The sequence below is a fragment of the Talpa occidentalis genome, unplaced genomic scaffold, assembly GCF_014898055.3.
Source record: "Talpa occidentalis isolate TD23 unplaced genomic scaffold, MPIMG_talOcc4v2.1 talOcc4.3, whole genome shotgun sequence".
Classification (NCBI taxonomy): domain Eukaryota; kingdom Metazoa; phylum Chordata; class Mammalia; order Eulipotyphla; family Talpidae; genus Talpa; species Talpa occidentalis.
In genome coordinates, this window is record NW_023603184.1 from 4963912 (window position 1) to 4988424 (window position 24513).

The 24513-nt window shown below is 37.1% G+C and overlaps 1 protein-coding gene across 2 annotated transcripts in view; it reads left to right on the forward strand.

The window, feature by feature from the left end:
* Positions 1-24513, forward strand: part of CKAP5 (cytoskeleton associated protein 5) — a 77962-nt gene that overhangs the window by 9876 nt on the left and 43573 nt on the right. For both annotated transcript variants that reach the window (XM_054699231.1, XM_037522354.2), the window contains 7 exons: positions 14078-14150; positions 14612-14805; positions 16482-16688; positions 19799-19970; positions 20868-21000; positions 21521-21621; positions 23413-23526. In XM_054699231.1, coding sequence (XP_054555206.1) covers positions 14094-14150; positions 14612-14805; positions 16482-16688; positions 19799-19970; positions 20868-21000; positions 21521-21621; positions 23413-23526 — 978 coding nt within the window. In that variant the 5' untranslated portion in view covers positions 14078-14093. The remainder of the gene's footprint in view (positions 1-14077; positions 14151-14611; positions 14806-16481; positions 16689-19798; positions 19971-20867; positions 21001-21520; positions 21622-23412; positions 23527-24513) is intronic.

Sequence of the window (24513 nt, forward strand, 5' to 3'; positions counted from 1 at the left end):
TTTCCCCGTTCATATTTAAAGTCATGGGATATTTAATTATATTAAACATAATAAGTTAGATATAGTACAAATTATTTTTACAAAGTGAACACCTATGTTCTTACCACCAGCTTCAGAAAGATCATTAACAGGATCCTGTGAACTCTCCTTGATTGCATTCCGTTTGTATTGCCTGCATTTTCTACTACGCTGAGTTTTCAATATATCCTCCACATAATTGTCTTTTTAATTTAACCACAAAGGTATGTACCCCTAACAGCACATTAGTTTGATTTATATAGTCATACTGCATATTCTTCTGTAACAAGCTGTTTTTCTCTGAGCATGGTTTGTGAAAAATTCATCCATGTTGCTACTAATAGCTGTACTCATTTGTTTTCATTGCTGTACAATATCTTTACTATCTTCTGTGAATATACCATAGCCTGTTTGTTTCCCTGTCGGTGGGATTTTCAATTTGTAATATAATTCACATCATAATATATATCCTTTTGAAGTGTCTGATTCAATGACTTTTGAAATAGCTTCACAAAGTTGTATGACTGTCACCTCCAAAAAACACTTCATACCCATTAGCAGACATTCCTCATCCCCCACTTTCCCTCTCTCCCCTCAGCCACCACCTTTGACAACCACTGTTCTGCTTTCTGCCTCTGTGGATTTGCATAACCTGGGCATTTCATACCAGTGGAATCATATAATTTAAAACTTTGTCTGAGTTTTACTTAGCATGTATTCAGGGATAACCCATATTATACCATATATCAGTACTTCCTTTTTATGGTTGAATGATAATCCATTGTGTGGGTATGCGACCATTTACCCATTCATAAGCTGCTTTACTAATATAATAAACTTAACCTATTTAGTTCTCCTAATAACCCTATGTGGTAGTTGCCATTATTTTTTTTCTGTAATACAAATAGAAAACAAAAGCACAAAAAGATCGGAATTTGTCCAAATTCACAAAACAGATAAATGCCACAACCATTGAATCCAGCATTCTAGCTCCAGAGGACGTGCTCTTAATCACTAACTTGACTTCTTTCCATCATTGAATATGATCTAATAAAGAATTCTAGCTAATGCTTAAAATTTCCTTTTTCTTTCTCTGGTTATATGTACATTCTTTCTATGTTTAATTTGTTGCAGAAAAAAATTACAGTGAAGAAAGATCTTTTTTAAATCTTTTAAAAGCTTTTTTTAAAAGCTCAAGAAATGCCACCTTCCTAATACATGAATTATTATTATTTTTCCATGTTCACGTCCAGATTTTACTCATATGGATAGATAACATTTAGTAAAACATTTCCTAAACAGTTTCTGCTTTGCTATGTTAAGGAGAATGCTACTACTTGGTAATTAAATAAAGTATGAAGGTTTTACATGTTCAGTTTAGTCTCTTCTTGCTATAGTAAAAGGAAGCAAAAACCCAAATAAGAGGGACTATATTTGGATTGTGGTATTTGATGTATTCAGAAATATATACAGAAAATGTCTACACATTTGAGACAGATGATAGAATCTTGATAATAATACTGAGCACTGATATCTGAATCTGAGCTATACAATCAATGTATTTTTTCCTCTATAATTTTAAACTCAGTAGTAAGCACAGCACTGGGTATTATCCATCTGTGTACATGCATACATAAACTCGCTGCACTCTGCTTACTGAACCAAGCTGGATTCCTGTCCAGTTCCTGTCCAAGAGATTGTTGGTCATATTTTTTGTGATAAATATTTATTAAGTATTCATTTTATAGCAAAATAGGAGAAAAAGATGACAGGAGGCACTTCTGCCCTTGCCCTTGAGGTGCTCACAATCTAATGGGAAGGCTGATCTGCAAACCATTACCTTCAGAACAGTGTGATGATCTTAATGGGGATCAAATGTAAGGAGGTACTGATTATCTAATTTGAATGTATCATTCACAGTTAAATGCACTTTAGGATGTAATTTTCTTGGCAGTTCAAAATCAGACTTCTAATAGGAATCAGATTTTCCTTTGCAGCAGTCTTAGCCTAGAATTCACTAAGTCCTTCAGAATAGAGGTAACCTAGGTCAGCTCCCCAGTATAGTCTTCATGCCTGTCCTTTGGAGTCTAAATTTCCACCCGACCCCCCTATTCAGTACCAAAGATGTTAGACCCCCTTATAAATGGTCTTTAGCTTCATTAAATGATTCCCATATTGACCTGGAGTTTAAGACTTTAGTAAGGTATAATTTATTCCTCTACCTTAAATGGAAGAACACAGGTCATTATGTATAAATACATAATTCTCTTTCCCAGTGGTATGGAGGAGACACAAAATGCATTCAAACCTTCATAAACTGAGATAGAGGGGAAAATCTCTCCTATGGACAGAAAATTTAAACTCTTTGATAATCTATGGAGAACTCAGCGTTGCTTAACTCCCTGAGATATTAATCCAGCGTCTGTAATTTTCTCAAGATTTAAATTGCTAAGCATCACAAGTGTATTTGCATGCAAGATATTTTTACCTACATATGCTTGAGGTGAATTCTTGGCCATTTTTTAAAAATCACATTTTACTCATAAGATGGAGAATGTAATTTTTCTATTTTACCTATTACCGTCTTCTATCATTGTTTGGGAATCCTCGTGTTCTAGAGAAGAGAAGAAAGTCAGTGAAAGGGAGAGGTTTGTAGTCTGTCAATTCTTTTCTGCGCTTTTAAATTGCCATTTGAAGAACAGTAACTGCTCAAGTTAATGGAATAAGCAGCTTACATAACGAGGACTATATTACCTTGCTTTGGCTAGTTCACACAGCAATTTGTTTTTCACCCCTGGGGGAAGAATTAGGATCGTGATAGCAGAAACTGGTCATCTCCTTTGTTTCTGGAACATTTTACCTGTATTGCCACCAAAAAAGTGTTCTACCCACCCATGGTAAAGTCTTCTTAATTGGTCCTTCATTCGCCTCTTGCAGTGGGGACCCGTAGGGTGCAAGAAACACCCAGAGCCCTTATATCCCTTGGCGAAGGTACGCTGCGGCCCCTTTAAGGGTGTGTGTGTGTGTGTGTGTGTGTGTGTGTGTGTGTGTGTGTGTGTGTGTGTGTGTGTGTGTGTGTGTGCGCGCGCGCGCGCGCGCACGCACGCGTGTGTGTATGGGGTTGGGGGCCTGAGGGAGGGCCCCCAGAGTGGAGGGGGCGGGCACTCTGACAGCAAGCTCTGGGCCCCGCCCCTGGAGGAGGCGTTTCCCAGCAGCCCGCCGCACCAATGCCGCCACCGCCAGCCCGGTATTCCTGCTGATTCCGCTCGGACCTTAGGGGCCCCGACCTCTCCCTGCCTGGGAGCGTAAGTGTCAACCTGCGGGCAAGGGTCAAGCATCCCAAGCCCATGCTGGAAATCCTGGTGGTCAGTACAGGGGACTTTCGAGGCCTATCACAGGCTAACGCAGTGAAAGAGCGTAAACAATGCCGGCTGCAGAGAGCTAAAGCCTGGGGCATCTGCTCTACTTCTGGATGGTGACAGCAGCCCTAGGGTGCTTGTTCCGCTATGCAGTGGTGAGCGGTGTCCGCGACCTGCTTTGTCCCATCATGATTCCTGCTTGGAGAGGACTGTTTTTACCAGAGTATAACCCAGTTGAACTGGATGGGTGGAGCTATATCTAGTGCCCTGAGCCTTGGGACTTTAGCCTGGGATTTGGAGACCTGGGTAGCTTTAGGATGAGTAAGCATTAGGTTTTGAGCTACCTTGTTACAGTTTGAGCAGTAACTTAAAGTTGACCTAATTCACTGTCGTTTTAGCTTGCCATATCCCCAGAGGCCTCTTTTGGTGTGGTTCCTCCTTTTGGAGATATTCACAGTGATCATCTACTAGGGAGAGTCTAGTTAACCTTTCCTGCTGATATGAATAACACGATGTCAAAGAGACAGCTCTGTACTCTTCCTCCTGTCTGTAGGAATTTGTGAGAGTCCATCCCAGCAGTAAGGCAGCAAGCACATCCAAGTTTGTTGATATAATCTGCTAGAGAAGCAGTTCAGATTTCTAGTCCCTGGATAATGCAGAATAATTCCAACAAGAGGGTAACACTTGACTTTGTTGCTAGTGGGGATTACCTAGAAGCAGTGGGGGTTTTTTTGGTTTTGGTTTGTTTGTTTTTTTTTAGAGGGAAAGGCTTATCATTTCTGTTACTGGCTACTTAGTAGGTGAGATTTTGTTTGATTTGACCAAGTAATAAAAATCTTAAATTTTCCATTGTGGTTATATAATTGTTATGCTTCTTTGATCTAGTTGTCCTTAGACATGGCTTAAGTAAGGATTTCTGGGCATGAATGTGTATTCTGTTTTATCCTTGTTTTATTTTTTTATTTTATTTATTTATTTTTTTTAGTATAGGTCTAACATCATACCTCATTGATCATTCAAAGTGGTTGCTTTTTGAGTGGGCAGAAATTTTCCTCAGATTTTCCCTCAGACTCTTTCTGTGCTTCTGCAATAGCATTTCCTTAGCCAGAAGTGAGAGTACAGAAGTAATCAGATCCAGATCGTTTGTATTGTGATAGTGAAGAGCTTTTGTAGGTTAAGAGCTTGAGAATTAGCCATAAAATAGCTCCACTGACATAACTTCTTCCAAGGTAGAAAGCTAGAATAATTTGTTTAGTGACTGCGTATTCTTATAGAATGTCAAAGAGTTTAAAATAAAAGGACCCATGGGTCATGGAGAAGAATGGTAGACTGAGAGACATAGGTTCTAGGCTCACCTCTAAATTAGCCATGACTTAATCTCTTTTAATGCCTTTAGCAGGTTGACGAATGAGAAAATGCATATATTGCTGGGGTCTATATGTTATAATGATACATAATGCATACATTATAGATGATTTGTTATTTAATTAAATATTGAACTGGAAAATTGGACAAATTTATTCTAAGTTCTGCCTTTATAGATGACCTTAGAAACATTTCTTAACCTCTGGTCTAAAATAAACAATTACATCTAACTCTTTTTATAGATACATCAGTGGTGTGAGATTATAATACTTTTGTAGATTTGTTTTAGCTGGCCTCCTTGCCTTTCCCTCTGTTTTTGGAAAGGGTAGAACCTCATGAAGGTTCTGGAACACTGAATAATTTTGAAATTTCTGAATATATATAGTTCAAATTAATTATATATAGTTCCAGTTAATTAATGTTTCTCTTTGTTAGTGATTTTATTCACTCTCAAAGCATCAAACCTTGCTAGTTTCCTATGTCTATGTTTATAAAAATCCAGTACCCAGTATTCATCACTGCCGCCACATTTCTAACCACATGAAGTACCTATTTCTCAGGTATAAACAAAATTTATATTCCTCTTCTGTTCTTAGTCTCTAAAAACAGACAACCCAGAACTTCTACCAGACACTATTCCTGTCTTCGACACCACTGATCTCTCAGTCATATGGACTAGAGTCCTTCTACTAGTCTCTTCCTACGCCCACATGCTTAGTTGCTAAAGCTTATTGACCTACTCCTTTAATGAACTCCCTGCAGTCTCCCCTGCTCTTCCTTTCCCGCCCTACTGCTGAGACTAGTCTTTGTCCTGGAGTACTGCAATAATTTCCTCTCAAGACTCTGCTACTTTCCCCCTCCTTCCGATTCATTTTACACATATTTATCTTTCTAAAGTAGATAGGATCATGTCATTGCCCTGCTTCAATTCATTACATCCTCTGCTGTTTGCCTTAATATTCAAGATTCCATATGCTCTGACCTAGTCTATCTTTCTGATCTTATATGCCAATAAGTGAAGCCATTCAAAATTCCCTAAACATGCTTAGTACTTACTAAATCCAAGGTGTTGCCTTTCTCACTTTCTCTAAAATATCTCCTTTACTACTCCCATCTAAAATTCATCTCGGAGTTCAGGTGCTGTCCTTTCCGTGAGATTTTTTTCACTGATCATCCCTCACTCACTGGGGGTTAATCCTATTTTTAAACTCCCATAGCCCTCATTTGGCACTTTCCACATATAATATATTTTATATTATGATTGTTTGTATATCTCTGTCTTGTACTCCTGGGGACTCCTTGAGCATATCATAGTTTAGCTGTAGGGAAAGTCCCCGAATAAATGTTTTTTGGTAGAATTGGAATGGAGTCATTCCTTCTTCTTATTAGAAGGGACTCTTAGCTTTAGGAAATCATTCTTATCTCCTAAGTAAAATGTTTATTAGTAACCTTTGTTAGTTTTTTTTTTTTTTTTAATTGAGGTCACTTTAGTTTATAACACTTGTAGGTTTCAGGTGTACAGTTTCTCACCTCATCATCTATACCTACCACACCACACCCACCTCCAAATGTCCAGTTAGTTTGGGTTTTTTTAAATAGTTTTAATGAAATACAATTTACATGCCATTCACCCATTTAATCATACAATTCAGTGACTATTAGTATATGCATAGATTTGTACAACATTGTCACAATCAATTTTAGAACATTGTTATTTCCCCCCAAGAAACTCCAGACTCTTTAGTCATCACCTTTCTGATATCCCCAGACACCCCAGTCCTAGGCAACCACTGGTTTACTTTATATATCTGTATAGATTTGCCTATTTTGGACATTACATATAAATGGAATTATACAATGTGTGGTTATTTCATTTAGCATAATGTTCTCAAGGTTCATACATATTGTAGCATGTATCAGTAATTCATTCTTTTTTGGCAGAATACACATAACATAAAATTTGCCATCTTTATTTTTTTTAGATTTATTTTCATTTATTTATGCATACAAGAACTGGGGTGCAGGCCAGAGATGTTGGGGGGTGAGAGGATTCACCAGAGACAGAGCGGGAAGCAGACAAGCAGATCCATTGAATTAGACTGCTTGAGGGGAGCAGCAGGTGAGACAGGAGAGGTGTGCTATGCCATGTGGGTAGCTCCCTGGCTAGGGATCGAACTCATGCTGCAGTGACTGTCTATAGCTTCATAGTTCTGAGACTTAACCCCATGGGCCACCAGGGAGTCCTATGCCATCTTAATTTTGAAGTGTGAAGTTCACTGATGAGTGAAAATACACTCATGTGCAGCCATCACCACCATCCATTTCTGTAATTCTTTTCATCTTGTAATGACAGCCATTCTAATTTCTGTTTCTTTGATTTGACTACCCTAATACGTCCTGTTAGTGGAACCATGAACTTTGTGACTGGCTTATTTTACCTAGCATGATGTCCTCAGGGCTCACCCCAATCATAATGTCTCAAAATTTCTTTGCTTTTTAAAGCTGAATAGTGTTCCACTGTACGTGTATGCCCTACTTGTCCATTCATCTGTCTGTGGACACTGTGAATAATACTGTGAACATGGGGGCACAAATGTAGAATTGCTGGATCATACAATATTCAGTTCTTAATTTTTTGACCAATTTCTGTACTGTTTTCTAGCAACTGTGCCATTTTTCATTCCTACCTATAACGTATAAGGATTGCAGTCAACATTATTGTTTCCTGGTTGTTTCAGATACCTAGATGTGATCCTAAAGGGTGTGAGGTAGTGTGTCCTGTTGCAGTTTTGACTTACATTTTTGTAATGTTTACTAATGTTGAGCATCTTTTCATGTCTTTGGAGAAATGTCTGCTCATGTCCTTAGCCCATTTTTTAATTGGGTGGGGTTTTTTTTTTTTGTTTCATTTTAGGAGTTCTTGGTACAAAGTATCTCATTTCTTTATAGTAAGAATGATACTCCATTGTATGGCTTTGCCACATTTTGTTTATTCATTAGTGAATAAGATTGTTTCTGCCCTGTCTTTTATGAATGTTACTTTGATTTTCATTTGTTGTAGGTATTGAAAGTGATGGTATATTTCTCTAAAGAGGTGTTTCAGACCTTTAACCTGTATGACTTCTCTTGAAATTAAGTTTTATTTGCCATAGATTTCATTTCATACTGATGCTCAGGGTCTGTGGAGATACCCACAGTCCCATTTTGAAATATTTCGATAGCTACATTTTAACTTATTCTCTATAACCTTAAATATTTTATTCACTTAAAAATATTCTGAGGAGTCTCTGGCACAAAGAAGAACTCCTTTTGTAGATTCTTATGACAAAACGAGAGGTAAAAGAATGTACTGATGCCATTTTATATTTGAAGAGAAATACAGGACTTTGGTCCCAAGTATTAACTAAACTGCAAGAGGTTAAAAAACAAGAAAAAGGCAAAAGTTATAGTTTTCATTTCGTTATTTGACCCCAATAAGTAAGTAAAGGTAAAGGAGGTAAAATAACTAATAAAGTTATAAGAGACCTATGTATTATATGAAATGTATTTTTTTTCTTTCAAATGTTTGATTCATGACTTGTGCTAATGAGTACATCATTTTCAAGTAACTATTATGAGTAAAATGTCTCAATTGTGGGCATTTGTATTTTCTCTTTTAGTGCTACAATTTTTAAAAATAAACTGTAATTTAGGAATGAAATATTTTCAAATTAGGACTGCCACAAACTCATACTGATAATAATTGCGAGATTCCAAATACCTAGTCTAAGAGTTTTATGTGTACCAGCTCGTTTAATCTACACAACAGCCCTCTAGGGTGTAGGTACTGTTATAGTATCTTTATAGCGACTTTATACACAAGAATGCTGAGGCAATATGCATTTCCCTAAGTAGCTTACCTGAGTTTCACCTCAAGTTAGTGGTGATTTGGAAGGAACAGAATTAGTTCTTCTCTCCTTCCCTCCCTTTCTCCATTTTCCTCCCTCTTGCCTTCCTTTCCTGCCTGCCTTCCTCTCCCCACCTTTTTAATTTAAATTCACAAGCAGAAATAGAAGGTAGTAATTTTTTTCTCTAATAGCAAAAACTAAAGTTTGATAAGACTATACTGCTTTTTGGGTTATTTCCTTCCCCCAAGAGACATTAATTGATCATTTTGTATGTGCCAGGCAGTGTACATGGTGAGCTGAGGACATCATTTACCTGTCGTATAAAAGCTGGCTTCATCTGATCTCTGTTCTCATTATGTGTTCTCCCTTAGCGTTATCTATTCCAATTACATCTACTTACTAATAATACATCCCATTTTTTCTCCAGACCAGATTTTTTTTTTTTTAAGATTTCTTTTTTTAATTTATTTATGCATACAAGAGCTGGGGTACAGGCCAGAGATCAGAGGGGTGAGAGGATCTACCAGAGATAGAGCGGGGAACAGAACAGGCAGCCTGACTGAAATACACTGCTGAGGGGAGCAGCGGGCGAGTCAGGAGAGGTCTGCTGCGCCATGTGGGTAGCTCCCTGGCCGGCTGGTGATGGAACTTGTGCTGCAGAGGCTCTGGATTGCTTCATAGTGTGGTGCTTAACCCCTTGTGTCACCAGGGAGGCCTCCAGACCAGATTTCTATCTTGAGCTCCAGACTTCCTGTATCTACACTTGTTTAGAGTGCTTCTCAAACTCAGTCTGTTTCAAACCTCACACTATTCTGCATTCACTCAGTGAGGACATTCTTTGACATTTCTTTTATCTCTAAAGTCTATCTACTTTTGTCCATCTGCATTGCTGCTGCCAATAGATTCCAGGCTACCATCATCTTTCATTTAGACTATACCCTTCCAGCTGATTTCTCTCCTTTGTTACTGTGTTCCAAGCCATTACTTTTACATTTACATTACCTGGTCTTGGAAAAATGCAACTTTGGTAGCTTATGTAATTTTCCAACTAAAAGCCCCTATAATCTCCTCTTAATGCTGAGGTAAGGTCCAGATTTCTTAACATTGCTTACAGGACCTCCCATGATCATCTGATCTTGCCTAGTTTTCTTTTTTTCAAGATTTATTTATGCATACAAGAGCTAGGGTGCAGGCCAGAGACACAGTAAGAGGATTCACCAGAGACAGAGTGGGGAGCAGAACAGGCAAATGTACTGAAATACACTGCTGAGGGGAGCGGCAAGCAAGACAGGAGAGGTCTGCTGCATCATGTGGGTCACCTCCCTGGCCAGGGTTTGAACTTTTACAGATAGCTTCATAGTGCTGCATCTTCACCCCTTGCGCCACCAGGGAGACCCCTGATCTTGACTGCTCCTCATCCTGACTCTACACCCTCTTACTTTCTTTGTATTTTATGCTTTAACCTTGCTGACCTTTTATTTCTTTAAATCACCATAGTTAAAGGAGTTAGAAGAGGTGCTATGGCAGTTTGTAAACACTTATCTCTGTTTCTGTACTTGCCTCATCGCTGAGTAAGTTTGTGAACCAGCACAAGTCTTTGGACCACTAGGTAGCACCGAACACCACATGATTCACCACATGGGTGAATTTTGCAGATGAAATATTGAATGAAAACAGCAAGTTATGGAAGACTACACACATAATGTATTCCTAAAATTCACAAGCAAGTACTATTAGTTTTTGTTGTTTAGGCATATGTGGCTATGACTTTGAACATCAGTAAAGTGCTGCTCCAGGAAGAAGGATGGGGTAGGAAAGAAATATTATGAGTGCAGCCATAGTATTGGTATTATTCTACTGTCTAGGTTGGGTGGTAAGTTGATATGTCACTTATTAATATGCCTCATAAAACATATATTTCTTATATTCTTATGTTGTGTATGAGAAAAGTTAAATTCTAAAATTAGTTTTAAAATTACAATTCTGTGGTGATGGTGCACGGGTGAATTGGTGGTGGATATTCTATGGGGACTACATCAGAGAAAAGAAAGCAAACACTGTAAAAAAAATGAACAATGATGTAAAACATATATAAATAAATTATTTTTTAAAATAAATAAAATTACAATTATCATGGAGGAAAATTAGTGGAGAAACCCCTTTTTTCTTAATGTATCAGTCCCAGAAGAAAGCAGACACAAAGACAGTATCTAAGAGTCACATGTGTACACACATAGTGTATTCATTATTTCAGTGACTAGGAAGTTGTGGTGTAAGTCGTGATATGAAGCTAACCTTTCCTTTGAATAAAAAGAAGCAAAATCATAAGCATCAGTTTTTTAAAACTCAGCCTATCATGTAGTAGAAGTTATTTAGAAAGTATAACACAATGGCAATTAAATTTGATATGAAGTGGTTGCATTGGATAATCTTGTTCTTCGTGTTTCTGAAAGGAACTAACAGGAAAGGAACAAAAAGGGAAAAAAGAATTACAATGAACTTGAATACCAACAGTCAAATATTACTGTTCACATTCTCTTAGTAGGAAAATGTTTTAAAAGTTTTCATTGAGTGTTTCCCTTTGATAAACAGATAAGAAAGATTGCTTTTGCAGCTCAAATTTATACCAGTAAAGTAATTTTAGAGGTTTAATGTGTACCTAAGCCGCACATTGGAATCACTTAGGAACTTAAAAAAAATGGTAATTTGTTGAGATAAAATCTAATAAGGAGAACAATTCAGTCACAATTTGTGGAGTGTTGTGTAACCAACCCCTTGTCTAGTTCCAAAGTATCTCTATCAATACCCAATGACTCCTTTCCCATTAAACAATTTCTCCCCAGCACCTGGTAACAGCCAGTTTGCATTCTGAGGTATAGGCCAGAGATGCAGGGGGGTGAGAGGATCCACCAGAGATAGAGCAGGGAACAGAACAGGCAAATCTGGATCTACTCTGGATTTTTTGTGTTTGACTTCTTTCACTTAACATCACATTTGTGAAATCCACCTGCACTATAAAACATGTCAATACTTCATTCCCTTTTACAACTGTGACCATTGCATGTACATGCCACAATTTGTTCATCCATTTGTGAATATTGAGATTGGTTTTTTTGGCTATTGTGAATAATGCTGCTGTGAACATACATGTATGGGTACTTGTTGGAGTAGCTGTTTTTAGTTGCTTTGAATATATACCTAGGAATAGAATTGCAGAGCCTTATTGTAATTCCACACTTACCTGTTTTAAGGAACTGCCATATTGTTTTACACGGTGGCTGTACTATTGCATTTACTTGGGGAACTTTAAAAATACACAGGTCTAATAATTTGTATTGTTTTCCAGAATTTTGTTATACCTTATTGTGTCAGTGTACAGTTCTTAAAAAAAAAAAAATTGTTTTAAAGCCTGATCCTTCACTAAAGAGTTTGAGTAGCAATGCATGGTTTGTTTATTTTTGTTGCTGTATAATAATGCGCTCAATGAATACATTACTATAATCTCTTTTTGGTGAATTTGTGAAGTGTTTTCAACTTTTGGTTTTCCTGACCAGTATTGCATGTATATCTTTGCATAGGTTTTCTGTAGTTAGCATCATTTTGTAGGGGACATATTTAGGAATGGAGGTACTGGGTAGAAGGAGGTAAATGGCACCATACTGTTTTCCAATATGTATCTTATATTTAATCTCCCATCATTGGGAGGATTCCTGTAGATTTTCTATTAAGGTCTGACTCCTCTACAGTACACTGTTGTTATTTCACAGGGTTTGTGGGGATTTGGGAGAGAAGTCTTAATGAAAGCTCCACTTCCTTTAATAAATGTTAGAATTCAGTCTTTTTTTTTTTTTAAGAAGGTTTCCATTTTTATTTTTTTTTTAAGATTTTTTATTTGTTTATACAAGAGCTGGGGTACAGGTCAGAGGCATGCAAGAGTGAGAGGATTCACCGGAGACAGAGACAGGATCAGAACAGGCAGATGGACCGAAAGCACTGCTAAGGGGAGCAGCGGGCGAGACAGAAGTCTGTCTTGCCATTTGGGTATCTCCCTGGCCGGCTGGGAATTAAACCTGTGCTGCAGAGGCTGCATACAGCGTCACAACGCTGTGCTCAACCTGCTGCGCCACTGTAGAGGCCAAGAATTCAGTCTTTGAGTATATAACTTTCCCTTCATTGATGTGGAAAAAAGGTGTAAAGAAAGAGACAGACTTTGAACCTTAGAGTGATGTCACTGCCTACTAGTTTTGTTGTTTCTTGCAAGTTACTTAATCTTTGTGAGCCTAGTATACTAAGTGAGGAGAATATCTTTCTCTCATGTAGTTGTTATTAGTACAAAGTGAATCAATTTGTTTAATTGATTTAATATGCACAGTGCATGATTCATACTGTCTACTATCAAGGTATACATTCATTAAATATTTATCCATGATATATTTTATTTTAAACCAGGACTGGGAATGGAGAGATAAGCAAGATCTCTTCTTTATCATTTATATTTAGAATATCGAGAAATTGGGAAAAATCTAAATGTTCACTGTTAGGATTGGCAATCATGATATTTTGGTGTAGTAGAGTGCTATTCGAATAGCGCTCATGTAATCAAATATGAAGAATGTGACTATGTAAGAAAGTGATTGTGGGAGAATTATTCCTGTCTTTTTTGTTTTGTTTTGTTTTCCTGTCTTTTTTGATCTAATTTATATACTGTATGTGCATTGGGAAAACTCTAGAAGAAGCCAGGTGCATCTGCACTTTATTGTTCCTGATGGTGAAATGACACTGCATTCCTTATGCATTTTCTGTACTTTACAGATTTTCTGCAGTTAACATATTATTTTTATAAACAGAAAAAAAGATGTCATCTAATAGCATAAAGTGATTAAAAATATTGACTATAAACCTTACTAACTAAAAAATGGTTTAAACTTTATAAAGAAATATTTTGTTCAGGGACTTAATTTTTTACTTTATTGTATAAACATTATGACTAGAGTTGTATTTGGCAGAATAAGGTAGAGAATTAGGTAGTATTGAGATTCTTCCATGCTGATTTTTTTCTAAAAGAAATTTCAGGTTAATAGTTGAAAGCATGACTTTGAAACTCTCTTCCCGGCCTTAATTTAAAAGGCTCAGCTCTAGTTTTATTCTAGTTTTATCATATATCTAAAAGTTTCCTTTTGGGGAAATGTATCAGCAGCATTTAAAAAAATAAGAATATACCCTTGACTTGGACTTTTTGATGGACTTTGTTTTCTTTTACTTTTAAAATGTTCTTTTGATGGAATTAAATGTGCCTCTGACCAAAGAATGAGCTGTTTTGCTCTTGTTGGTGCATGCATGATAAAATAATAATCTCAGGAAAGTCATTTTGTCTTATGACACTGTTTGATTGCTAGAGTTAATAGGTATTGATTTTTATCTGACTAAGAATTACTCTTAATTCTCTAGAGAAACTGGAAGCACAATGGGAGATGACAGTGAGTGGCTGAAGCTGCCAGTTGATCAGAAATGTGAACACAAGGTAAGACTTTTCCTGGACTCAGATTTCAGACTCATTGGTTTGTCAGCAGTAAGACTTGTATTATAGAGTTGCCTAAAGGTGACACAGTGCAACTGAAAAACAGTCTAGAGTTTGGACAGTTTCAGCAGGATGATTTCTCATGTTTGAATTATTGCATCTTTAATGCCAAATTATAAAGAATCAGTAACTAATACTTGAACACAAAGTGACATATATTTAGAGTGGCCTATTACCAATTCTAGATGGTGTTGGCAAAATATAAATCTCAATAAGTACTTACAAGGAATAGTTTATTAACTAGTTTTTCTTAAAAACAACCTGCATTTCTTAAGCTCCTTTTTTGTTTCTGATCATGTGCCCTTTGTTTATTATCTGGCATAGTCTTTTCATCTCCCCCAATTAAGAGTTAATACTAATAATATCGTTACATTTTGTTTTGTTTCAAAATACTTTCCTTTTAGCTGTGGAAAGCAAGGCTGAGTGGATATGAAGAGGCCCTAAAGATCTTCCAGAAAATAAAGGATGAAAAGAGCCCAGAATGGTCCAAATTTTTAGGATTGATCAAAAAATTTGTGACTGATTCCAATGCTGTGGTTCAGTTGAAAGGATTAGAAGCTGCACTTGTTTATGTTGAAAATGCCCATGTAGCAGGAAAGTAAGTAGTTTCCAACTGTTGTGGTAAAAATCCTTGTCTGGTGCTCCATGGATTAATTCACATTTATTTATGGATCACTGTCTTTAGTTACTAGCAATTTTAAAGGTACTAATCTTTTGACTTTTATAGCTGCTTAATACTTGTTTTTCATTCACTCTTTATCTGTTCTCAGTCTAAAGTGTATGTGATTCTAAAGAGGAACAAATTGGCAATCAAATCTTGAGTTTTTACCTTGGAATTTATTGAGGAAATGATTTTTTTTTCGGCCCTTTTGTATAGGAATTAAGAGGCAAGATCTTTAGTAACTTTTAGAAAAGAAACTGAGGCTACGAAACTAATTACTAACATTTCACTGAAGACATTTAAGCACTGCAAAAAACTTCTACAAGAGAATCTGTGGTCATTAGACATTTTTATCTCTTGGGAGAGGTGATGGTAACTAAACAACCTCTCTGCTTCCCAGTCTGTTTGACTTGAGCTATAGATGATAGAGGTTTCTAGTCACCCTACCATCCCCTACCTCATAAACCTGATTTTTCTAACTTTTTTTTATGGAGGACTTCCCTGAAAGACACTCTATTAATAAGAATAAAAAGGAACCCTTGGCTTAATTGTACAAATACTTGAAAAAAAATTAAAAAGCCAAAAAGAAACCAAACCAAAACAAAAATATGTATTTGACTTCTTTGGAGATTATAGCAATAAAGATAACCATTAATTTGTCAGTTTTATTAATTGGCATTGAATTACCCTTGCCCCTGGTGAATCTATTGCTTTTTAGATTTTATTTTCCTTCTGATACCAGAAACTGTTTTGACAAATACTGAATGTAATCCCAACCTACACAGTTATTCTAATTTTTAGTAGTACAGGTTTTATTTAATTTAAAAGAAACTGAAAACAAATTAGTATCAAGTCTTGCCAAGAGTCAGAAAGTCTCTTCTATTAAAAATAACATATCCATTTTCTCTGTGAAGAAATTCTTATGTCCTAAGAAGTGTTTGAAGTGATTTAAAAAAAAAAAAAAGGCCAGAACTTGGACCTCCCCTGGTGGCGCAGTAGTTGAGCGCTGGGCTGCGAAGCTGCCCACAGCCTCTGCAGCGGCCACTGGCGAGGGGCCGACATGGTGCAACAGACCTCTCCTGCAGTGCCCGCTGCTCCCCTCAGCAGTTTATTTTGTCAGTCTGCCTGTTCTGTTCCCTGCTCTGGCTCTGGTGAATTCTCTCACCCTCCCACGCTTCTGACTGTACCCAGTGCTTGTATAAATAAATTTAAAAAAAAAAAGGCCAGAACTTTATAATGCTACTGTTGTAAAATAGATCTACCTATGTGCTTAGAAAGGTTTGGAAGATGGGTACCCAAAAGTTGAAACTAATTTTCTCTGGGTAGTGGGATTTCAAGGAATTTTTGGCTTTCTTGTTTGAATTTTTTACATTTCTAAACAGAAACTTTGGTTCCTCATCATTGTCTGGTGTGATATGTCTTAAACCTTTATGGTTTACATAAGCTTTTTTTTTTTAATATTCTTGATCATAAATTTAAACACTTGGACACTCATTTACTGAATTTGTAAGCTTTTTTAAAAGTGCTTATTCGCCCTCCTCCTACACCCCAGACCTTTCCCCAGCTCTTTCTGGTAAAGTATTTGGTGTGGTTTTTCACAATCTGTATTACAGAACCACAGGAGAAGTTGTGTCTGGTGTTGTAAGTAAAGTGTTCAACCAACCCAAAGCCAAAGCCAAGGAGCTAGGCATCGAGATTTGTCTAATGTACATAGAAATTGAGAAAGCAGAGGCTGTGCAAGAAGAACTCCTGAAAGGCCTGGACAATAAGAACCCCAAGATCATCGTGGCCTGTATAGAGACTCTGAGGAAAGCCTTAAGGTGAGACTTTCTCTTTTTACTTTACTTTTCTTAATTAGAAGTAATTACTTTACTTCTCTTAATCTTTACTTCTCTCAACTCGCAGTTGAATTTGGGCTTCTGGTTTAAACAGAAACAAAAGCTGCCGAACTTGACTTGGCATGCCCCACCAACAGAAAGTGACCTGGAAAAGCCAGTCATTCCTCAAGTGTGACACTTTGTTTGAAGTAATTTAGCCTTCAAGTGTGTTGCATATTTATCTAAATCCCTTTCTAAGGAAGGTTGAGCAGGGTATATTTCTGACATCACCCCATATTAATAAATTGGCCTTTTTATGGAAAAGCTCTCGATAAGGTATTTAAGCAGCTCCTTTTTTCTATCAGTATCCTCAAGCATAAATTAATGTACTTCGAAATGTTAGCTAAAGATACCATTTGTTGGCTAAAGCAAACCTTTCATAGGTGCCTTTTTAGTAAAATAGAAGCAAATGCTGCAGGCCTTTAAACAGAAGCACAGTAATAGCAAATAGAAAATAACTTTTACTCTTATGTAATGTTATTTTCAACCCTAGAATTTCTTCTTGTTTGGCAGTGAAGTTTTTCATGAATGGGATCTCATTCAGGACAAGTAGCTGTAATTTGCTATGGAAATCTGAATTAGACAAACCACTAGTTTGTTCTGACTTGGCAGTCTTTCTAATCTGATATCCTGTCCCCAATACTATCCACATGAGATGCTTTAGAAAGCAGCTCTAGCGAAATCCTAAATGTATGTCCTATACAAGTGAAGATCTTTCCAACTCAAATCTCCTGTGATTGTATATGACCTACTTGTTGGTGAAAATGCTTCCTTTGGTGGCCAGCTCATGTGAAGTATCAAAGGTCTTATATTTTGTTAAATTATCCTGTTTATAAATCTTAAAATTTTAGATTATCTCTCACTTGATTTATAATGTTCTTTTATAAAATTTTACTTTCCCTTACATTCTTGTTTGATAAATTTTTCCTTGTTTCTAGTCTATTATAGTGTAGCAGATGTGGTGGGGTTTTTTTGGAGGGAGGACTTAATCACAATAGTCAGTTAGACCCATTTCTTTCCCCCTTTATTTGTAATAAAGTACCATGGTGTGTGTGTGTGTGTGCCAGTGTGTAAATTACATTAATTGGACTGGGTATCATTCCATGGGTTATTTTATTTTTTCCCACCATCATCCCTTCTGTCCTCTTGTCCCTTTCCCTCCCCCTCCCTATTAACCTCAGAGCCTCAGGATGTTTACCAGTGTCCACTGATTTTCAAAGGTGTTTTATATTTTATTTTGTCCCATCTTACTTGGTTCTTTCTTTATCTGAAACCATCTTAGAATCTATAATGGAGTCAGATAGCTCTGGGACCTTTGAGAACCTTGAAGTCAGAATGCTCGACCCTAGGCTCCAGAGTCTCCTCAAACTTTAGAGAACAAAAATATTCTATGGCCCCTAAAATGGACTTATTGAAGTCTTTTGTTTCTTCTGTAGTAATAGCGTTAGTATCAAAATTAGGTTTTGTTAAGGTATATATTTTCTATATGAACCAGCTCCATCTTTATATAGATATAGATACAGATGGATGTAGATATATTTCAGAGATAGGCCAGGATAGAGAAACACAAACATGAAATAATGTAATGTTGGGGAAAATGAGAGATCCCAAATGTTAGGTTCTTCAGGGACCATGATGAGTGCCCCTAAATAGATTGGTTTAGCATCACCATAACTTCTTTTCCTCCCGTCTTTAGCTAAACCAAGTTAAAGTGTACTTTTCTATTAAAGTAAAAAGGATTTAAAGGGAAATCTTGACTATCATCTAGTTTATTTTCATGTTATAATAATCCGTTTTTAAACTGCTTACACAACCAGGTGTTTTGTTAAATATCACTTTCTAGGGAAAGCATATTCAGTTTCCTTCTTTAATCTCAGAATATGCCAGTAGTTTTTACTGAAAATCTCATTTATACACATGAGATAAATTTCTGCATATTAGATAATAGTTAAATAATTTTTACATGACTCCTATTGCAGAATATCAGTGTTTTTTCATAACTAAGTCCCTCTTGCTCCAGAATTTGTTATCCTAAATGTTAGCAGTAAGTCAGAAACCTAATTTGGGTGGTTGGGAACTTAAAAATATATGTGACAGAGTTATAAGGTTAAATGTACTATCTTATTAAAAGAAGCCAGAATGCAATTGTTTTCCCTATGGAGAACTGAAGCAAAGAGATTTGAGTTGCCTGGAGTTACAGTATAATAGCATCAAAGTCAAGAATGAATACACACTACCAGGATTAATGATCTTTCAAGTTGCCACCTTAATTATAAGAACTATTAAAAGAGTTTATTAACACATTCAGTTTGCAGCAACATGGATGTAGCTAGAAGGGATCATGCTCAGCGAAATAAGTCAGAAAGAAAAGGAAAAATACCGGATGGTTTCACTCATAGCAGAAATTTAGAAAACCTAAATAAGGGACCAGGAAAAAGACTAATTAAGACTAATTAATACTAAATTAATACTAATTTGAGTAAGACTCAAAATCAGCAAGCAGCTATAAACCAGAGACACACTGCGGGGGGGGGCGGGAGGAAGGACTAGCGTCAAAATAAGGGGGGGGGGCATTTTTATGGGGAATATAATCAAAATGAAAATGCATACATTGTGCAAAAATGAAAAATGATGTAAGAATTATATAAAATAAAATATTTTTAAAAGTTTATTAAAAATTTTCATTCATGTAAGTATTTATACTCATTTGTTTATATTTTTAAGCTTTTACATATATGTAAGTATTTACATACACATATATAAATATTACCCAAGTGTTGCTCCTTTATAGATTTGCATTATTCCTTGTCTGGTTACCTGGAAAGTTAGTTTTAAAATAATAATGTTATTTTGGACCCTAGATATTGAGTAATAGTATTAGAAGAATGATATTTACACATAGATGTGATTATTAAGTTCCCCCTTTTTTCTGTCTTAAAAATAACTTATATTATCCCTTTTTTATATAGGTTTGGAATTCTGAGTGAAAGCTAACACTTTTACTCCCCAATCATTTTGCATGTTGACACTTTTTCCCCAATTTTTACCTATAGTGAATTTGGCTCCAAAATCATCTTGCTTAAGCCAATTATCAAAGTTTTGCCAAAACTCTTCGAGTCCCGAGAGAAGGCTGTTCGAGATGAAGCCAAACTAATTGCTGTGGAGATTTATAGATGGATTCGAGATGCTCTGAGACCCCCATTACAAAATATCAACTCTGTCCAGGTGAGACATATGTTTGTTTTGGTTGTCTTTGTATAAGACTAAGATGAAAATATTTTCTTCCTGCCTTTGTAGTTGATATTCTGCCCTCACAAGTAATTAGTGTTTTTTTATTCCTAATTATGAAATCGGTTGATTTTGCTGAGCATAATGAACTGTGTCTACTCTTACTTTGACCTCTCAATTTAAATATCATGCATGCATTTGGGGTGATGCTAATATATTAGTGTTGAATCAATTGAATTTTAAAAATCCATTTATTGTGCATGTGGCAGGACTTAATATCTGTTTAGACAAAATATATTCTCTATATATTTCTGTTATAATTGGTTTTGGAGACTTGTGCAAATATTCTGAATTCATGAATTTAGAGTGTCCTAAAAGGCAGATTTTATTCTTCTAAGTGCTTAGACATATAAATCTTTTTTTTTTTTTTAAAGATTTTTTTTTTTTAATTTATTTATGCATACAAGAGCTGGGGTACAGGCCAGAGGTGTGTGTATGGGGCGGGGTGGCGAGAGGATTCACCACAGACAGAGTGGGGAACAGAACAGGCAGATTGACCAAAGTACACTGCTGAGGGGAGCAGTGGGAGAATCAGGAGATGTCTGCTGTGCCTTGTGGGTTGCTCCCTGGCTGGCCAGGGATCGAACTCATGCTGCAGATGCTGTGGACAGCTTCATAGGTTACGTTTTAACCCCTTGTACCACCAGGGAGGCCCTTGGTCATATAAATCTTCATGAGTAAATATCAATTTGACATATAGTACAAAATGTATGTATTTTAAATTTATCTTCTCTTGTTAGAAATTTGGGTCTAATGTTAGTAATGTAAATGTTAAGTATGTTCTCCTGTGGTAGAGATGGAGGCAGGTCTTAAAACATTTTATGATATTTGCAGTTGAAAGAATTAGAGGAAGAATGGATCAAACTGCCAACAGGTGCTCCTAAACCAACTAGGTTTCTACGTTCCCAACAAGAGCTAGAAGCTAAATTAGAACATCAGCAGTCGACTGGTGGCGATGCTGAGGGAGGTAAGCTGCAAAAACCTATGTTCACTAGGTTCATTCTGTAGGACTGCCATGGAATATAACAGATGTTGTTTGTAGAACTCGGATCCCTTCTGTATGAAGATTTCACCAGGGCTATGAAAGAACTGGTAACTGTGGAGTAAAACCATCCATCCATTTTTTTTTTTTAATTTTTTTTTTTAATAAAGGCATGTTTTTCATTTATTTATTTGTTTGTTTGTTTGTTTGTTTGTTTTATACATGCACTGGGTACAGTCAGAAGCGCGGGAGGGTGAGAGAACTCACCAGAGCGGGGAGCAGAGCAGGCAGAAGGACCGAAGTACACTGCTGAGGGGAGCAGCGGGCGGCAGGAGAGGTCTGTGCACCATGTGGGACCCTCCTCCGGTGGCCGGGGAGCAGCCGGGAATCGAACCGGCGCTGCAGAGGCTGCAGGCAGCTTCGCTACCCAGCGCTCAACCACTGCGCCACCGGGGAGGCCCCCATCCATCCATTTTTACACTTTATTTTGTTTTTCTCCTCGAAGGTGGTGACGATGGTGATGAAGTGCCACAGATAGATGCTTATGAGCTTTTGGAAGCTGTAGAAATTCTTTCCAAACTTCCTAAAGACTTTTATGACAAAATTGTAAGTAAAAATAAATCACTTTCATTTAAATGAATATAATCAGAAAATGCTTTTTTGAGTCCTTTCCTGGTAGTGCACTCCCTCCTACCCAGATCTAGTAGACTGAATCAGTCTACTAGACTTCTGAATCAGTCTTCTTCCTCTTTCTTCCCTTTGTGTCTGTACCCATTATAGCACTTTTCTTTACATGATGTGCCAAAAACAAAAACAAAAAAACCACAAAAGACAAAAAAAAGTGCAATACATGTCTTGCCAAAAACCAGACTTTTTTTCTGACTTCTTCCTTTTCCTCATTATTTCTCCAATTTTATCTTAACATCTTTCTCAGATTCGTTCTCTTTTTTTTCATCCCACTGCTACTAGGATTTCTTGGCCTGTTGATATTTTTTGCCAGATAATTCTTTATTTTAGGCAGCTGTCCTGTTCATCATAAGATGTTTAACGTCTTGTCCTTTAACCACCAGATATTAGTAATACCATCACCCCCAAGTTAAGACAATCAAAAATATCAACAGACTTTGCCAAATATACCCCAGGAGACAAAATTATCCCCAACTGAGAAACAGTCTTATCCCAGCCATCACCATCATCTCTTGCCTTGGTGTGACACAGTGGTCTTCATTCAAGCCTTCCTGTCTCTGCTCTTGCCTCCTTTCCATCATATTTCACAATATAATTAGAGGTGTCATTTTTGAAAATGTGAATCTTTCTATATCATTACCTATTAAACCCTTCAGTGGCTTCCATGGGTTCTAAGATGATGTCTGAAATCATCCCGTGGCCATTTAGGCTATCCATGGCACCTTTGAGTCTCCCACCTACCTTCTAGCCACATCTCTCATTGTTCTCACTCTCTGTGTTCCAATCAGACTGAACATGCCACACTTTTCTTTTTTTCTAAACTCTGGGCCTTAACATTTGCTCTTCTTTCTGCCTATAACATTCTCCCCTTCCTCCCCATTCCCCTCATAATACCTCTTCATCCCCTAGTACTCTAAGCATCACTTCTTAGGGGAGCCTATCTTTCAGCCTGAACTCGGTTCAGTCCTCTTACTGTATCACAAAAGCAGCCAATACTTCTCCTTTCATAGTGATCATGACCTGATAGTTATTCATTGAACATCTTCCTACCTCTGCTCTGAGCTCCTGGAGTATCCTGTGAACCTCTGTGACAAATAGATGTTCGATAAATTAAATAGAACTATAATCTCTTTCAGGGTGATAAGTCTCTTACCTTTTTTATATCCCTATTCAGTTCTTTTAGGTAGTGGCTATTCAAATCATTGAATGATTTGTGACCATAAAACAAAAGGATTGTTTATACCCACAATCTGGAAAACTGATTTCCAAGATTAGAACAGTTTTGGTTGTTGGTTATATGATTGTTATTTTCTCATCTATTAAAGTTGCCACAAATGTGAAAAGCCCTCTCTCCGGTAGTTGTGCCACTGACATATACTAGAAACGCTTCCTAGCAATGTTTTCTGTTTAACAGCTACTTATAAACATTTGCCTAACAAATGAAAATAAAAAGTCTATGGCATCTCATTCTGTTTACTTATTAGAGAACTTTAGGGCTATGAAATTTATGAAAAGATTTATTATATGAGTAAAATTTTTATGTATAAACAAAACATTCTGAGTGGCAGCAGTTTTCCAGTTTTGTTTTTTAGCTAGCCTTAGAAAAAATTCTGAAAACAAAAAATTTATATCTTTGGGTTAGTAGCATGGAAGAAATACTTACTTTACTCTATTTTCTATTCTACAAGTGACTCAAGTTGTGTTTTGCAGGAGGCAAAAAAATGGCAAGAGAGAAAAGAAGCCCTGGAGGCGGTCGAAGTACTAGTGAAAAACCCCAAACTGGAAGCAGGCGATTATGCAGATTTAGTAAAAGCATTAAAGAAGGTAAATGTGGCACATTTCACCATTGGGATTCCAACAACAGATCTGGCCATTGAATTTCTTTTCCTCAGTCCCTTTTTTTTTTTTTTAAAGATTTATTTTTATTTATTTATACAAGCACTGGGTACAGTCAGAAGCGCGGGAAGGTGAGAGAATTCACCAGAGCCAGAGCGGGGAGCAGAGCAGGCAGAAGGACCAAAGTACACTGCTGAGGGGAGCAGCGGGCGGCAGGAGAGGTCTGCGCGCCATGTGGGACCCTCCTCAGGTGGCCAGGGAGCAGCCGGGAACCGGCACTGCAGAGGCTGTGGGCAGCTTCGCAACCCAGCGCTCAACCGCTGCGCCACCGGGGAGGCCCTCAGTCACTTTTTTTTTTAATCACAGTTACATTCCTTGTAAGGACCCACTGGTAATTGTTTGTTTTTGTTTTTCAGTTATGGGCATATATATATATATATATATATTTTTTTTTAAGATTTATTTATTTATACAAGCACTGGGTATAGTCAGAAGCGCAGGAGGGTGAGAGCCAGAGCGGGGAGTAGAGCAGGCAGAAGGACTGAGTACACTGCTGAGGGGAGCAGCGGGCGGCAGAAGTCTGCGCGCCATGTGGGACCTTCCTCTGGTGGCCGGGGAGCAGCTGGGGATCGAACTGGCGCTGCAGAGGCTGGTTGGCTTCGCAACCCAGCGCTCAACCGCTGCGCCACCAGGGAGGCCCATATAGGCATATATATTTTAAAGAATTGTTTAAATTGATTGTCCTAAGGTTAGTATGGAGGGATTGGTTTTCAGACTGCCTATTATCACTTTGCCTTTTATGTGTGCTATTTAATAATTCGTGCAAACCCCAAGAAAAAAAAAGCATCTTGCTAACCTAGAACCAGATATTCCAATTTTATAATTCTGTAGGATGAGATATTAATTGGCCCTATTTAATGAGACTAACATAAAATATCAAGAATGTTTTTTCTTAGGTAGTAAGTGGATGTATCA